At 42.6% G+C, this 17357-nt stretch overlaps 1 protein-coding gene across 1 annotated transcript; it reads right to left on the minus strand.

The window, feature by feature from the left end:
- Positions 1-2214: 2214 nt before the first annotated feature.
- Positions 2215-3259, minus strand: LOC135523214 (leucine-rich repeat-containing protein 30-like). The gene is given in 2 exon segments (XM_064949931.1): positions 2215-2810; positions 2812-3259. Coding segments are annotated over 2 exon segments (870 nt in total). The 5' UTR covers positions 3208-3259; the 3' UTR covers positions 2215-2336.
- Positions 3260-17357: the final 14098 nt, after the last annotated feature.

Below are 17357 nucleotides of genomic sequence, written 5' to 3' on the forward strand. Positions count from 1 at the left end.
TTTTTTTTTATCAGAGTGAAAATTTGATTATTTACTAATGCTCGATGGAGATTAGCTTTTAATATGTTGATTAGTGTTATAGAGTTATCGTACAAGTGATAGAAAATCTTTACTCATGTCCATACCTAAATTGCATTGACAATTAACAACCACACCAGGTTGGCTCACTTTAACGCCCAAAGTACGTATTCATTATGAATCATACATCTTAATGTGCGTGTCACACAAGTTATCATTTATTAGTTTACCAAAGTTACCGAAATCTTCAGTAGTTTTGATAATTAACAAAAAAACTATGGCAATCTATCGTAACTTTGGTCATTTATACTTGAATAACAAAACAAAACAAAAAATTCAGAAATAGTAGAGATTTTGTTATATCTGTGTCCATACTGTCCATTAGTTTCTAGTAGACAGGCCAAATGGTTTAAGAGAAAATAGCCTAATTAATGAAAAAAGCTCATCAACAACGGCATTCTTTTCAATTACCTTGGCAACTCTTCCAACTATTGACTTTTTTCACAACGGCCACTAGTTTGACACCAAAACTTTGACAACAAATACATATTGACATCGTAAAATAAATAAATGTGTGCAAAAAATATATAAATAATATTTAATGCTGAAACCCTCATATCAAATACTAATGGTATTCACTTAAGTTGATGGTTTATATTCAGGATAACGTTTTACAGCTTTGTCATTCTATTATTATTTTATAATCATCTTATTGAATTATTTCATACATTTGACATGTGATAAGGCCAGCGAGAAGCCCAGAGATGATTAGATACCTGTGATAATCTGAAGGACTCAAAAGGGCCACTAGATGTCTTTTAGAGAGATTACATAACATCCTTGAAAGACACAACATTTCTGGTAGTTTACTGGTAAACACTGAACGTTCCCAGTAATATAGCCTGCAACGCTACACGTGACAAACACACTGTGTGCTGCCTTAATTGGATTGTCTGAGATGCAGTGACATCATACAGGTTGAATGTCTCTGAAACAGACATAACAGCTACATACAAAGTGGACTGTGGATCCTTTGAGGCTTATGTAACGTTGATAGGAATTTTCTAAAACACACATATGCTTGCAGGATTTTGCATAAATGTCTGAAATGTATATAGAATATTTCAGAGCAGAATCCTATTATGATACCCGCAGGTCTTGTTTCTCATGACCTTTGACCTGGACAATGAACTGTGACATGAACCACCAATCACACAGAATCTTGACTGATTTAATCGTTGTGTTCTGTAAGAGTTCACAGGAAACATTTGAGGCATAGTTTTTTGGGGGGGGATAAATATCTAATATTTATTTAGACCTCAGTTTATACTGACTTAAGAACAGGTCAATAAAATTGTAATGAGCACATTTGCCCCTCAAACTAACACAGCAATAGGTAATCCATAATAAGATGACATATTAAAATGGGCAACTTTACAGTCAGGCAGAATAAACAACACCAGCTGACATGTACACATAACCTGTTTGGTTTTTGAAATGCTACATTCAGGTGCAATGAGGTACTACATTCAGGTGCAATGAGGTACTACATTCAGGTGCAATGAGGTACTACATTCAGGTGCAATGAGTTACTACATTCAGCATGTGTGGCAAACAAACTTAAATGCTATTCCAACCCAAATAGGCATGATTACGACTGTAGGTCCATTGACTGTGTGCATTATAGCATGTGATCGTTGGAGACTGGCAACATAATTTGCTTGTTGTTCTTTAAAGGAGTTGGGTAGGTAACTACAGCAGCAAACACGGCTGGTCTCAAGGCTGAACTTTCTGTTGATGTAATGGAAGCCTCCTGATCTTGATCCCGACGACCTGCTCCAAGACTAAGAGAGGTTGTAATTGAATGAGAGGTCGGAGGTCAACTCGTGTTAGAGACATGCCAAGGCTCCCCCCTGAAATATGGCCTCTTCTCTAGATCACTTCTGGTACAGAATGTGAGGATCTTGACAGCAGAGCTTTGCTATACGTTAGATGATTTCCTCCCAACAGTCCAAGTCTATTTCCATGCAATGTGTTTAGCCCCACTGAGCATTGCTTTTAGAAGTTTATAATGACAGACGTGTCCCAATTATGTTAAACACAAATCGAGTTGTTAGGTACAACTCTACATAAGCAACATGACTACTGTCATTCAGTTAGTAGCCTAATAATTCTTTACAAAATCACAGTTGCATCATCTTGTTATGTACAGTAAATTAAAAATCGCATCCTCCTCATGAGCAACAACAATGGATGTACATTTAGTTCCTTCATGGAGAACAACAATGGGTCCCCAGAAGAAATTCTGTGGAGGAGTCTTAATTAGATTTCAGATAATTAAAGAGGGCGATGAGGCCTCCTTCCAGCACCTCTTTGATTTGCTTCTGCAAGGGGTTCTGCATGATGTGGAGTCCCTTATCCAGAGGGTGGTAGGCCAGCTTCTCCAGCCTGCTGAGCTGGTGCATCTCCTGGGGCACGTTCTGGATGTCGTTGAAGTCCACGTTGAGCAGCTCCAGCTGCGTCAGGCAGCATATCATCTTGGGCAGCGAGTGGATCTCGTTCCCCTCCACGATGAGGATCTTGAGCTCCACCAGTGCCGCTATGCTCTCAGCGATGCACTCCAGCCTGTTGCAGGCCAGGTGGAGGAATACCAGTCTCTTCATGGTGTAAACGCAGCCGGGGATGTGAACAATTTTGTTGTGGCTGAGATTGAGCTTCCTCAGGCAGGTCAGGTTGGCGCAGGAGGCAGGGAGGCCAGATATCTCGTTGTTGGCCAGGCTGAGGACCTCCAAGCCTGGTGCAGTTGCCCAGCTCCTCTGGAACCTCGGTCAGTTGGTTGCGGTAGCAGAACAGGACACGGAGGTGTCTGAGCTGGCCGATCTCTGGGGGCAGGCTGGTCAGCTGGTTTCCCCACAGGTTGAGGACCACCAGGTTGCTGAGGATGCTGAGGGCGGGAGGCAGAGCCCGCAGGCAGTTCAACGACAGGTTGAGCTTCTCGAGCTCCGTCAGCTCCCACAGTTCCTTGGGGGGTTCCTTGAGGCCGCGGCGGGCCAGGCTCAGTATGCTGTAGCCCCACTGTTTGTACGCGTGGTTGCGGATCCTCTCTGCCGACGTCAAGCTGTCCTCACGGCCGGCACTCTTCCTCGCCTGCCTCTTCATCTCCTCTTCCTTGGACTGCTTGTGTCCCATTGGTGCTCCTTCAGCAGGAATACCAATGTCAAGACAACAAGACGCTAAAGAGCATTACCCAGAAGCACTAGCCACAAAACATCCTAAACCGATAGGGTGGAGAGCGACAGACAAGCAGCTTTGGTCAATGCTGGAACGGTCGACAGTTAACAGAGGAACTGTGTACATTCTCACTTAGTGTGTGTCGGATGTAAAATGCTGCTGGATATCCACCCCGAAAGTGCTGGCCAAGTGTAGCAGAGTGTCGCAGAGCAGTAAAGACGTGTGTCTGTCAAGGGTACTGATTTGAGAAATGTGTGCTGACAAGAGGGGAGGGAGCAGGGGGCTGAAATCAACTCCAGCCCACACTGACTGGATAGCACCACCCGACCCCAGCCACACTGACTAAGTCACCCCCCCCAGCACCAACCACATCCCTCCACCCCCTTCAGCTGCTCCTGTCACTTGTGCGCTCTGGCCTGGGTGATAACTAACCTTGATTGAGCAGAGGGCGCAAGGATGGAGGCCCATGCCGCCCACCACACAAACCTTGACCCTGAATGGTGTTATTCAATCGATCGACTACCACATAAATTACCTCAATCACCTTCAAACGGTGGTGTTTGACTGCCATACTGTCATTGGCTTGATCGTGGGATCAATTTGTTCTTGTCACGAATCTACTGTATCCTCTTACACCAAGCATACATCAAGACGGTTATAAATGAGTCTATTTATAACCACAACCGTGGTCAAAACAAAACACCCTTTGTGGAAATGCTAACAGTGTGTCATACAATATCATTTCCTTTTTCGGTCTCTCTTTCTCCTTCTAGCGCCTCTTAACACTTATTTATAGCTCTCTTAGATAGTTAGGATTATATTTTATAATGGCAGACAGTGTTGCTTCATGTCTCCTAAATGTATTGACTCCGTTACCCTCGTGCCTTTCCCATGTCTTTTCATTAGTTCACACAGTATTAGATGGCGTTAGGCATGTGGATTAAGCAGCCATGGAGAGGCTCTCAAAAAAAATAAGTTCTTGAAGAGTTACTGATTGAATGGGACACAAGTGGACAAATCAATCCAATCAAATCAAATTGTATTAGTCACATGCTTCGTTAACAACTGGTGTAGACTAACAGGATTTTGGTATATATATATATATATATTTTTTTTTACATGTGATATCGTGGAATCAACGTGGAAAACTGATTGGATTTGCAAACATAAGAGAATTTATAGTATTTTTTTTCACCCAACTTTTAAGCTAAATCCAATGTCATGGTGAAATGTCAAATTCAAGTCAAATTCACTTTGGTTGAAAATCAAAAATAGACGTTGAACTGACAGTCTGTGCCCAGTGGAATTAGTCTAAATATCAGACTGGGTCCTGCCGGCGTTTTAGATGCCATTGGAGACCTGTAAAACACATGACACCACAATGCTGTACCGTACCAATCAGCTTTCTGTATGCCTACAAAATGCATGTTTGAGGTACGCATGCTTTAAATCAAACCATGGTTTGGGTTATTCTCTTTCACTCAGTGTGGGTCAAAGCTCAAAGGACCCTGGGACCGGTGTTAGTGGAATTCCTCGGGTAATGCAACTCACTTAACAATTTGACCCACAAACTGAGTGCCTCATTCAGCCTTAAATATACCCCCTTAGCCCCCCCACGTCCACCTCCTCCCACTCAAACCAAAACAGATATGTAAAAAATAAACTAATTTGGCTTACTGACGTTTAATCTCTGCAGTTGAAGAAGGCAGTCTACTGTCTGAATACACTGCCAGCTGAACTAGTAAAGCAAGGTAAGGCCACTCTATATGGACTGTACTCATGTTAATATGTAGGTCCTGTTCATCCATTAATACCTAATCCAGTGACTACAGTTTAAGATGATCAGTCACAATTTAACCTTTTTTTAAATTCCTAGACGAGAAAACGGCAGATTTAATTTCACCACATTCACTATCACTTAAATGATCAATCATCAGATCAACTCAATCAGATTACACTGTGCTGAAACAACAACAACATCGCTTGTCCATATCCAAAGAACTGTATTTCTAGTTGCCATGAAGGTACTAGCAGTGTGCAGGTAGGGTCCCGTATCGACGCAGAGTGACAGTGAGAGACAGGTGCTGGAGCCTTATCACACAGACCCATGGGCTGACGTTGGACATTGTGCAACTGTTAACCCCGGGATGCCCCCACTCTGATGGAAAAAAAAGCAGGACGGATTATACCCGGCCCTGGGGAATCCTGTGCTCAGAGGCAGATCATGGTTTTCCCTAGGGGGGGATTTTGGAAGAAACAGCACCCCATTCCCTGGCTCCCGGCTCCGATTGGAGAGACTGAAATAAACGTCACCAGACGAGAGATCGGTCTCTCTAAGAGTATTATTCATGCCTGGTTTATCTTGGTGGCGTACGACCACATGGGTTGTCACTAGTTACCACAGCCACAAAGTCAAAATTAGGGTTAAGGTTAGGTTTTAAAATTGGATTTTAAGAAGATAGAAATTGTAGAAATAGGTGGGGTTTATGCCTTTGTGGCTGTGGTAACGACCTCGTACATGCCGGGATCAGATTACCCATCATCACTGGCGGCTAATCACAAACCACCCTATTCCACCGTTTTTATCCGGGGAAAGAGATAAAAGACGAGGAAGAGCGGATTATCTGCTCCCGGTTATTCTATTGTTGTCGGAAGTTATGAATGCCAATTATCCACGTGCAATGTCTTGACTGTGAACCTCATTTGCATAGGTTTCCTTGCCAAGGTTGGGGGAATGTTTGGTTGTTGCTTTGTGTTACTGGGATTTGGAGATTGGTCATGCATTCACAAGCAAGCAGAGTTGGCTACTTAACAGCTTCTGTGTTTGAACCCTAGGGCTTGCCTTCTGGTGAGACGAAGACCTGATGAGAAATACAAATGAGTCTGAGGAAGACAGCAAGAGGAGAGTGTCAAGGCCAAGTAGTGAGAAGAAAGTCAAGCAAGCAAACTTGAGGTTGCCATAGTCGACCAGTCTTTGTACATTAAAGCTGAGGTCCACGAGAGGCGATGCAGCGCCGCTGGCTGCCCCAGGCGCATTTGTTCTTGTTTTGAGGAAATGAGCATCTGTCAAGGGACGCCGGAGAGGACGCTGGAGAGGAGAAGCAAGTACGGGGTGTCAAACATTTAATAGGGAACGGACATAGAACGAGACAGGAACAGCGTCAGCACACGGGTAACACAGACAAATTACAATTAATGCCGCAGCGGGGAACAGAGCAGGGGAACTGACACATATAGGGGAGGTAATAAACAGGTGATTGGGTAAGTCCAGGTGAGTTCAATATTGCTGATGCGGGTGACGAGGGAAGGCAGGTGTGCCTAAATGATGGTGGCAGGAGTGCGTAATGCAGGGCAGCCTGGCTCCCTCAAGCGCCAGGGGGGAAGAGCGGGAGCACGCGTGACAGCATCCTGCCCTGCCCTGCTAGAACATAGGGGAGACTGAGGGCAATTGTAGTACATTGAATTTCTCCAAAGCTACAGTGATGAAACACACAGTACATTCCCATCTTGGTTCTTTCCAATTTGTGAAAAGTTACAATGAAATATCTCACAATTTGCATGTTTTATGGGCAAATGTTAGTTTTTTAGGGATGAAAGTGTTTTTTTTTCACCAGCTGTATTTTTCTTATACTGCCCTGAGCATTAATGTCCAATAATTCAAACTAGCATCTTTTTCATCACTATCTGTTTGTTGAACATAAATAGAAATTAAGTATCTGTTAAGTATCTGTTGGTTGAACATTGACAGAAATTAAGTATCTCTATTGTAGTCTCTTGTTATGCATAATAAGTGTCTTGGCAGCTGGGGGCAATTGTAATGACCCTGAGCCAAGTAGCCAAATCATGAAAACAACTGATTTTACCTTTAAGATTGTATGAATTATACATGGACTATACAAATACTAATTTTAAATAGCCTTGAAGTCCTGTAGAGTGTCACGCCCTGACCGTAGAGAGCTTTATTCGGTCTCTATTTTGGTTTGGTCAGGGTGTGATTTGGGTGGGCATTCTATGTCCCTTTTTCTATGATTTGTATTTCTATGTCTTGGCCTGGTGTGGTTGTCAATCAGAGGCAGCTGTCTATCGTTGTCTCTGATTGAGAACCATACTTAGGTAGCCTTTTTCCTCCACCTGTATTTGTGGGTAGTTGTCCATGTATAGTTACCTGTGAGCACTACGTTGGCGGGTCGTTTGGGTGGTTACCGTTTTGTTGGTGACCGTTTTGTTGGTGACCGTTTTGTTGGTGACCGTTTTGTTGGTGACCTCTTATAATAAAGAAGTATGTACGCTCACCACGCCGCGCTTTGGTCTGCTGTTTCCACCTTAGACGATCGTGACATAGAGTGCTTAAGAAGTTGTACATAGATATAATTTGGACACCATCGGACTATTGAGATGTTTGAGAGGAACAGAATGGCCATGCTAAAACATGGGTGTTACTGTAACAATCAGTTACGCATAGCTATGTAGAAATACTCATATTTTGTGCAAAATCATTGCATATGTCTATGATAATTCATGAACATGAATGTTTTTTAAGTGAATGTATTTGGTTTATTTTTTAGATGTTATATTTGACCCCAGCTAGTGTTACAATTGCCCCTGAAACTGAGGCAAATGTAATGTCTGGACTTTGGATCAAAATCAATATTGCGAACCGACCGTCTTATGTACAGACATGTAAATGGAATGAGTGATTATGAGACAGATGTCAATTTCTTACATTAAAAAAAATGACTGTCTTAGTTCAAGTGGTTTCTGAGCAATAGAGTAAAATACAGAAACTGTTACAGTAGCCCCCGGTATCCTACCAGGTTTTATGGTAATTGAGGGTAATTATGTCTCGCCATCTTCCATTTGACTTTTTTCTCCAGTCAGCGTCTTTTGCCCTTATGCCAAAAGCCTGTAGTAAGTTGTCGGGTTACACTCTGAGTAGACACAAACATAAACTGAAAACAGGACTGTATTACCTAAACATGTGAGTATTGATCAAATCATTGAAGTGATCAATAAATAGTACAGCCTGTTTTATTGCCTTACAGAATGAAGAACATTATTTTTGGTGCTGATCCTAGTGGGTGTACAGTTGTGCCAATGGGTCTTAGTTCCTGTAATGGCTCAGGGTCTCCGGGTAAACGTATATTTTCAATTTTCCACAGCCTCCTATGACTTCAATTATATATTCTGTATTCAACAGGGGACTATTTAATATCTGAAATGTAATTTGTTCATCTATCTCTGCAGCCGGAACAAGTGGCAAATATAATGCTTAAACTCACCCACAAAAAATAATGTGGACATAGAGTGGAACAATATGATGAATAGGTAGGAGGATATCAACCCCACAGGCTATTACACAACATAAAGATGCCATTTGTAATGTTCCCTGAGAGGTGGTGGGGGAAGGTGACGTATGACCACAGTATACGGTTAATGCAGTTACAAAGTACCCAAATCAGGTTTGGGCTGCTGAAACAGCATCTGAGGATAAAAACAATTGTGCTTCTGACAACAGGCGCTTGCCATGATGAAGTACTGCTGTGCAGCCTAACTAGGCCCCACCTGGGGAGAGACACACATTACAAACACAGCAGAGCATGGAGCCTCACCAGAGAGGGAAGGTAGATAGATGTACTGTGTTTTACCACTATTCATTATATTGATCTGTCTACCTGTTTATCTGTCTGCCTGCCTATCTGTCTGTCTGCCTGCCTATCTGTCTATCTGTTTATCTGTCTGCCTGCCTATCTGTCTATATGTTTATCTGTCTGCCTATCTGTTTATCTGTCTGCCTGACTATCTGTCTATCTGTTTATCTGTCTGCCTATCTGTTTATCTGACTGTCTATCTGTTTATCTGACTGTCTATCTGTTTATCTGTCTGCCTGCCTATCTGTTTATCTGTCTGTATTGCCGCCTATCTGTTTATCTGTCTGCCTGCCTATCTGTTTCTGTCTGTATATCTGTTTATCTGTCTGCCTATCTGTCTGCCTGCCTATCTGTTTATCTATCTATCTGTCTGCCCATCTGTTTATCTATCTATCTTATTGCCTATCTATCTGTTTATCTGGCTGCCTGCCAATCTGTCTGTCTGCCTGCCAATCTCTCTGTTGATCTGTTTATCTGTCTGTCTGCCTGCCTGCCTATCTGTCTGTCTGTCTGCCAATTTCTCTCTCTCACTCTCTCTCTCTCTCTCTCTCTCTCTCAATTCAAGGGGAAACATATGTTAACATTGCCAAAGCAAGTGAAGTAGATAATAAACAAAAGTGAAATAAACAATAAAAAGTAACAGTAAACATTACACTCACAGAAGTTCCAAAAGAATAAAGACATTACAAATATCATATTATGTGTATATATACAGTGTTATAACAATGTGTAAATGGTTAAAGTACAAAGGGGAAAATAAATAAAAATAAATATGGGTTGTATTTACAATGATGTTTGTTCTTCACTGGTTGCCCTTTTCTTGTGGCAACAGGTCAAAAATATTGCTGCTGTGATGGCACACTGTGTCAATTTCGGGTTTGTTTGCGAGTTCTTTGTGGATCTGTGTAATCTGAGGGAAATATGTGTCTCTAATATGGTCATACATTGGGCAGGAGGTTAGGAAGTGCAGCTCAGTTTCCACCTCATTTTGTGGGCAGTGTGCACATATCCTGACTTCTCTTGAGAGCCAGGTCTGCCGACAGTGGCTTCTCTCAATAGCAAGGCTATGCTCATTGAGTCTGTACATAGTCAAAGCTTTCCTTAAGTTTGGGTTAATCACATTGCTGATTCAAGTATTTTTTTGCCAGATCCTAATTGGTATGTCGAACTTTATATTCCTTTTGATGACATAGAATGCCTCTCTCTCTCTCTGCCTGCCTGCTTGCCTATCTACAGTTGAAGTCGGAAGTTTATATACACCTTAGCCAAATACATTTAAACTCAGTTTTTCACAATTCCTGACATTTAATCCTAGTAAAAACTCCCTGTCTTAGGTCAGTTAGGATCACCACTTCATTTTAAGAATGTGAAATGTAAGAATAATAGTAGAGAGAATGATTTATTTCAGCTTTTATTTATTTCATCACATTCCCAGTGGGTCAGAAGTTTACACACACTCAATAAGTATTTGGTAGCATTGCCTTTCAATCAAATCACATTTTATTTATTATTTTGCCACAACTTTGGAAGTATGCTTGGGGTCATTGAACATTTGGAAGACCCATTTGCGACCAAGCTTTAACTTCCTGACTGATGTCTTGAGATGTTGCTTCAATATATCCACATGATTTTCCTACCTCATGATGCTATCTATTTTACCCACAACATGATCAAATCAAATCACATGCACCGAATACAGCTGTAGACCTTACAGTGAAACGCTTACTTACAGGCTCTAACCAATAGTGCAAAAAAGGTATTAGGTGAACAATAGGTAAGTAAAGAAATAAAAAACAGTAAAAAGACAGGCTATATACAGTAGCGAAGCTATAAAAGTAGCGAGGCTACATACAGACACCGGTTAGTCAGGCTGATTGAGGTAGTATGTACATTTAGATATGGTTAAAGTGACGATGAACAGAGTGTAGCAGTAGTGTAAAAGAGGGGTTGGCGCGTGGTGGGTGGCGGGACACAATGCAGATAGCCCGGTTAGTCAATGTGTGGGAGCACTGGTTGGTTGGCCCAATTGAGGAAGTATGTACATGAATGTATAATTAAAGTGACTATGCATACAGTGGGGCAAAAAAGTATTTAGTCAGCCACCAATTGTGCAAGTTCTCCCACTTAAAAATATGAGAGAGGCCTGTAATTTTCATCATAGGTACACTTCAACTATGACAGACAAAATGAGAAAAAAATCCAGAAAATCACATTGTAGGATTTTTTATGAATTTATTTGCAAATTATGGTGGAAAATAAGTATTTGGTCACCTACAAACAAGCAAGATTTCTGGCTCTCACAGACCTGTAACTTCTTCTTTTAGAGGCTCCTCTGTCCTCCACTCGTTACCTGTATTAATGGCACCTGTTTGAACTTGTTAATGTAATGGTCTTCATGCGGTGAAAGAGAGTCGGACCAAAATGCAGCGTGTAGATTGCGATCCATGTTTAATGAACAAACGTAAACACGAATCAAATACAAATACTACAAAACAAAGAACGTAACGAAAAACAAAAACAGCCTATACTTGTGTAAACTAACACAGAGACCGGAACAAGGACACTAAGGACAATCACCCACGAAACACACAAAGAATATGGCTGCCTAAATATGGTTCCCAATCAGAGACAACGATAATCACCTGACTCTGATTGAGAACCGCGTCAGCCAGCCATAGACTAACGCTAGACATCCCACAAAACCCCAAGACAAAAACACACCACAATAACCCATGTCACACCCTGGCCTGACCGAATAAATGAAGAATAAACATAATATATTTCGACCAGGGCGTGACAGTTAAAAGTATAAAAGACACCTGTCCACAACCTCAAACAGTCACACTCCAAACTCCACTATGGCCAAGACCAAAGAGCTGTCAAAGGACAATTAATGACTCCAACCTAAGTGTATGTAAACTTCAAACTTAAACTATATCTGTCTGTCTGCCTGCCTCTGTTTATCTGTTTATCTGTCTGTCTGCCTGCCTAACTATCTATATTTGTGTCTGCCTGCCTATCTGTTTATCTGTTTGCTTGCCTATCTATCTGTTTATCTGTCTGCCTGCCTATCTATCTATCTGTCTGCCTGCCTGCCTGCCTGAATATCTATCTATCTATCTATCTATCTATCTATCTATCTATCTATCTATCTATCTATCTATCTATCTATCTATCTATCTGTGCAGCAGGTAGCTTAGCGATTAAGAGCATTAGGCCAGTAACTGAAAGGTTGATGGTTCATATTCCAGAGTCGACTAAGTGAAACATCTGTTGATGTGCCCTTGAGCAAGCATTTAAAGGGATAGAATTTGTATGTCGCTGTGTGTGATTTGAAGGAAGTTGCATGCTAGGAGATACCCATAGACTTCCATTAATTGTGCTAACGCTAGTTAGCATTGGCTCGCTCATGTTGGACACAGAGACATAAAATGTTATCCAGGAGTTCATCTGACTCTGGCAGAGTAGATACAAGGTGTCCCTTTAACCCCAACTGCTCCTGTAAGTTGCTCTGAATAAGAGCGTCTGCTAAATGACTCAAATGAAAATGTATCTCTCTCTGTCTCTCTGCACAAGACTTCCATAATCTCACCCCCTGCATCCCACTGCTGTCATGCCTCTGAAGCTAAGCAGGGTTGGTCCTGGTTGGTCCCTGCATGGAAGACCAGATGCTGCCCGAAGTGGTGTTGGAGGGCCAGTGGGAGGCACTTTTCCTCTGGTCCCCCAAAAATATCTCAATGCCCCAGGGCGGTGAATGTGAACATTTCCCTGTGTAGGGGGCCGTCTTTCGGATGGGACGTTGAACTAGTGTCCTGACTCTTTATGATCACTGAAGATCCCATGGCACTTTTTGTAAGAGTAGTGATGTTAACCCCATGTCCTGGCTAAATTACTATCATGGACATCTAATCATCCCCAGCTTCCAATTGGTTCATTCATCTCTTCTCCCCTGTAACTATTCTCTAGATTGTTGCTGTAAATGAGAATGTGTTCTGAGTCAACTTACCTGGTAAAATAAGGGTTAAAATAAATGACCTGACAGACATTGTTATCTCTCAGATGAGACGTTTGCTCCTGGGGTTGTAACAGTCCCTTTAGCCACATAATTGTATGGCTTGAGGTACCTGGGCTCATTCTGCTCACACACTTCCTGCCCTAGTGCCATTCCATTAGCAGTGGACTGTCGATTGGTGCCTGTGCCAGGCAGGCAGGACTTCTATCAGAGCAGGGTAATGGTACCAACTGTGAGGATCTGCAAATGGGCTTCAGCTGCTGCTTCCGTGGCTAATGGAAGAGATGGAAGAGTAGCCTCCTAGCCTCAGCCGGACTCATTATGGCTCTCTGATTCTCTCTAATTGCACCCCCCCGGACAGAGACAGAGCTAGGGTAGGGACGGATTTGATTAGATTTCAATAAAGAAGACAAGGTAGGGAGAGAGAAAAGAGTCGGATAGACCGTTCTTAAGCTTTTAAAAGTCATGCTGTCAAGCACTGCCATCATTGGGAGGCAACATATCATCCCAAATCACCACAAGATGGCGCAGCAGATCAGAGAAAATAGTTTGATCTTGGTCCGTGTATTTCCTTCAAAACAACTTTCCCCTCAAACCTAGAAATGAGGACTCACTGTTTCCTTAAACGTGTCCAGCAAGAGTCCAAACCGCTAAAGAAAGCAATGATACCTAAGCAGTTGTGTCCCCTGTGTGGATCCTTGAGAGGCCTAGCGTCACCTAAGCAGTTGCACCATAGCCTTATGATCTTGCCCTCTCAGTTACTAATCTCTGAAGAGCTGACTCTGGCCATTCCTGGTACAGGAGATTCATTCAGGGAACATGACCAGGACATAGAGAGAGACAAGGCCGCATGGAAAGTATATCAACAAGTTGCTCTGGAAACTGAATACAAAGTCGGTAGGTAATAATAGTAAGCTGTATCAGTTCTAGGCTACAGTGTTGAGTTCTGTATGTCTCAGTGTTGAGTTCTGTATGTCTCAGTGTTGAGTTCTGTATGTCTCAGTGTTGAGTTCTGTATGTATCAGTGTTGAGTTCTGTATGTATCAGTGTTGAGTTCTGTATGTATCAGTGTTGAGTTCTGAAGGTCTCAGTGTTGAGTATTGTATGTGTCAGTGTTGAATACTGTATGTCTCAGTGTTGAGTACTGTATGTCTCAGTGCTGAGTACTGTATGTCTCAGTGTTGAGTACTGTATGTCTCAGTGTTGAGTAATGTATGTCTCAGTGCTGAGTACTGTATGTCTCAGTGCTGAGTACTGTATGTCTCAGTGCTGAGTACTGTATGTCTCAGTGCTGAGTACTGTATGTCTCAGTGTTGAGTACTGTATGTCTCAGTGTTGAGTACTGTATGTCTCAGTGTTGAGTACTGTATGTCTCAGTGTTGAGTACTGTATGTCTCAGTGCTGAGTACTGTATGTCTCAGTGCTGAGTACTGTATGTCTCAGTGCTGAGTACTGTATGTCCCAGTGCTGAGTACTGTATGTCTCAGTGTTGAGTACTATGTCTCAGTGTTGAGTTCTGTATGTCCCAGTGTTGAGTTCCGTATGTCCCAGTGTTGAGTACCGTATGTCTTAGTGTTGAGTACTGTATGTCTTCGTGTTGATTACTGTATGCCTCAGTGTTGAGTACTGTATGTATCAGTGTTGAGTACTGTAGGCCATAGTGTTGAGCACTGTATGTCTCAGTGCTGAGTACTGTATGTCTCAGTGTTGAGTACTGCATGTCTCAGTGTTGCGTACTGTAGGCCACAGTGTTAAGTACTGTATGTCTCAGTGTTGAGTACTATATGTCTTAGTGTTGAGTACTGTAGGCCACAGTGTTGAGTACTATATGCTTAGCATTGAGTACTGTATGTCTCAGTGTTGAGTACTGTATGCCTCGGTGTTGAGTATTGTATGTCTGTGTTGAGTACTGTATGTCTCAGTGTTGAGTACTGTATGTCTCAGAAATATTTCTGGTTACTTTTGAATTAAATTAAAACACTTGACATTTCACCTAAACTATAAGTATTTATTGTAATTTCATGAGGCATTTATTTGTCTGTTGTGTTTGAAAGGAGATGTTTTATTTTAAGCCCGCCACCTCTTCAGAGGACAAAGTGTATTACTGTTCTTTATTTTATCAAGTTAAAATAAAACATTTAATATTCACACCCCCCAAAAAAATAAATATATATATATATATAAAACCATTATAGCCCTGTTATTTCACATTCTTCCCTTTAATTCAGAAACTTGACCTGGGACACCAGCAGGTGAGTGGACTATAGCAATCAGGGTTAAGAAAACCAAGGCGGTATTCATTACACCAATTCGGTTGCACAACGTTTCTTAAGCGGAAGCGGATTATTTAAGATACTCTGAAGAGGTAGGATTCAAAAGTTTTCGGAAGATGGGCAGGGAGTCTGCTGTCCTCGCTTCAGGGGGAAGATGGGCAGGGACTCTGCTGTCCTAGCTTCAGGGGGAAGATGGGCAGGGACTCTGCTGTTCTAGCTTCAGGGGGGAAGATGGGCAGGGACTCTGCTGTCCTAGCTTCAGGGGGAAGATGGGCAGGGACTCTGCTGTCCTAGCTTCAGGGGGAAGATGGGCAGGGACTCTGCTGTCCTAGCTTCAGGGGGAAGATGGGCAGGGACTCTGCTGTCCTAGCTTCAGGGGGGAAGATGGGCAGGGACTCTGCTGTCCTAGCTTCAGGGGGAAGCTGGTTCCACCATTGGGGTCACAGGACAGAGAAGCTCTTTGACTGGGCTGTGCGGGAGCTGCCCTCCCATAGGAGTGGGAGAGCCAAGAGACCAGAGGTGTCAGAATGAAGTGCTTGGGTTGGGGTGTAGGGTTTAAACATAACCTGAAGATAGAGAGGGGCAGTTCCTCTTGCTTCTCCGTAGACAAGTACCGTGGCCTTGAAGTGGATGTGAGCTTCGACTGGAAGCCAGTGGAGTGTGCCGAGGAGTAGGGTGACATGGGAGAACTTGGGAAGGTTGAACACGAGGCGGACTGTGGCATTCTCCATACGTTGTTTGATGGCACAAGCGGAGAGCCCATCTAACAGCAAGTTGCAGCAGTCCAGATGTAACCCATGTCAAATAGCTAGCTAGTTAGCGGTGGTGCGCGCTAATAGCGTTTCAATCGGGTGACGTCACTCCCTCTGAAACCTTGAAGTAGTTGTTACCCTTGCTCTGCCAGTTGTTGATGTGTGCTGGGGTCCCTGGTTCGAGCCCAGGTAGGGGCGAGGAGAGGGTCGGAAGCTATACTGTTACACAGACAGGAGATGACAGGTGATTAGATTACCACTAGAGGACATGAGTTACAATAACATGATTTTAGTTAGACAAACTCTAAGAGAAAACAACAAAAAAATGATTGTATTGGTATCAATAGATACTGTAGATAACAATACTTCCAAGTAACAGGGGTTATTCTCAGTAACCCATTGGTTCTGAACTGCATTCTACATTGCTATTCTAATATCAGAATAATAATATGTCTTCAGAGCATGCCTCTATCCATCTCATCTGTATGACAGATAAGGCCTATCCAGACTCTCGCTGACCTTCTGCTGTTTATAAACTGATTGTTCCAGTCGCTTGTAGATGACCACGCCCTGAAGTCCTAACATAGATGTCTCTTCTGGTTGGAGCAATGATATAGTACACCTGCTTCCATCCCTTATCCCTTTAACAATAGAACCAATAGTTCTGTCTGTCTGTCCTGTCTCTGTCATGTTTGTCCTGTCTATCTGTCTGACCTGTCTGTCCTGTCCTGTCTGCTCTATCCTGTCTGTCCTGTCCTGTCCTGTCCTGTCTGTTCTGTCCTGTCTGTGTCAATATGGGTTATGTTCATTGCTCCTCATATTTATACATACACCTGCTACCATGACCTTTCCTCAGTCTGGCCTAATAAGCTCCTCTCTGACAGAATCTGCTGTAGATACAGATACAGACTAAACAACCTGGTTAAAACATGCATCTCTAAAACGGTCCATCTGGTTCCTCTAGTATCTCCACCAAGGAGGAGCCTGTTTAGACTAAACAGCCTGGTGAAATCCGTAGACTGGAATCACTGGAGGCCTTAACTCTATAAGGGAGTTTCACGTTACAATGTATTCTTTTATTTAACCTGTATTTAACTGTAACCATACAGTACATTGCTGTTGGCTGCTCCTGTGTTGTTCAATAAAAGGCTAACCCATTATATGATGCCCTGGTTTCCAGGAATAGTTACAGGAATAGGTGTTGTCGTAGGGGTATGTTCATGCTTTGCAGGCTTATTAGTCACTCATTGTCTATGCACAGAAGTAAAATAGGACATTATTACACGTGATAATCTATGCCTTAGGAGGTTGGTGGTCCCTTCATTGGGGAGAATGGGGTCGTAGTAATGACTGGAATTAGTGGAATGGAATCTAATACATCACACACATGGTCTCCAGGTGTTTGATGCCATTCCATTGGCTC

Source organism: Oncorhynchus masou, chromosome 30, assembly GCF_036934945.1.
Source record: "Oncorhynchus masou masou isolate Uvic2021 chromosome 30, UVic_Omas_1.1, whole genome shotgun sequence".
Taxonomy (NCBI): Eukaryota; Metazoa; Chordata; class Actinopteri; order Salmoniformes; family Salmonidae; genus Oncorhynchus; species Oncorhynchus masou.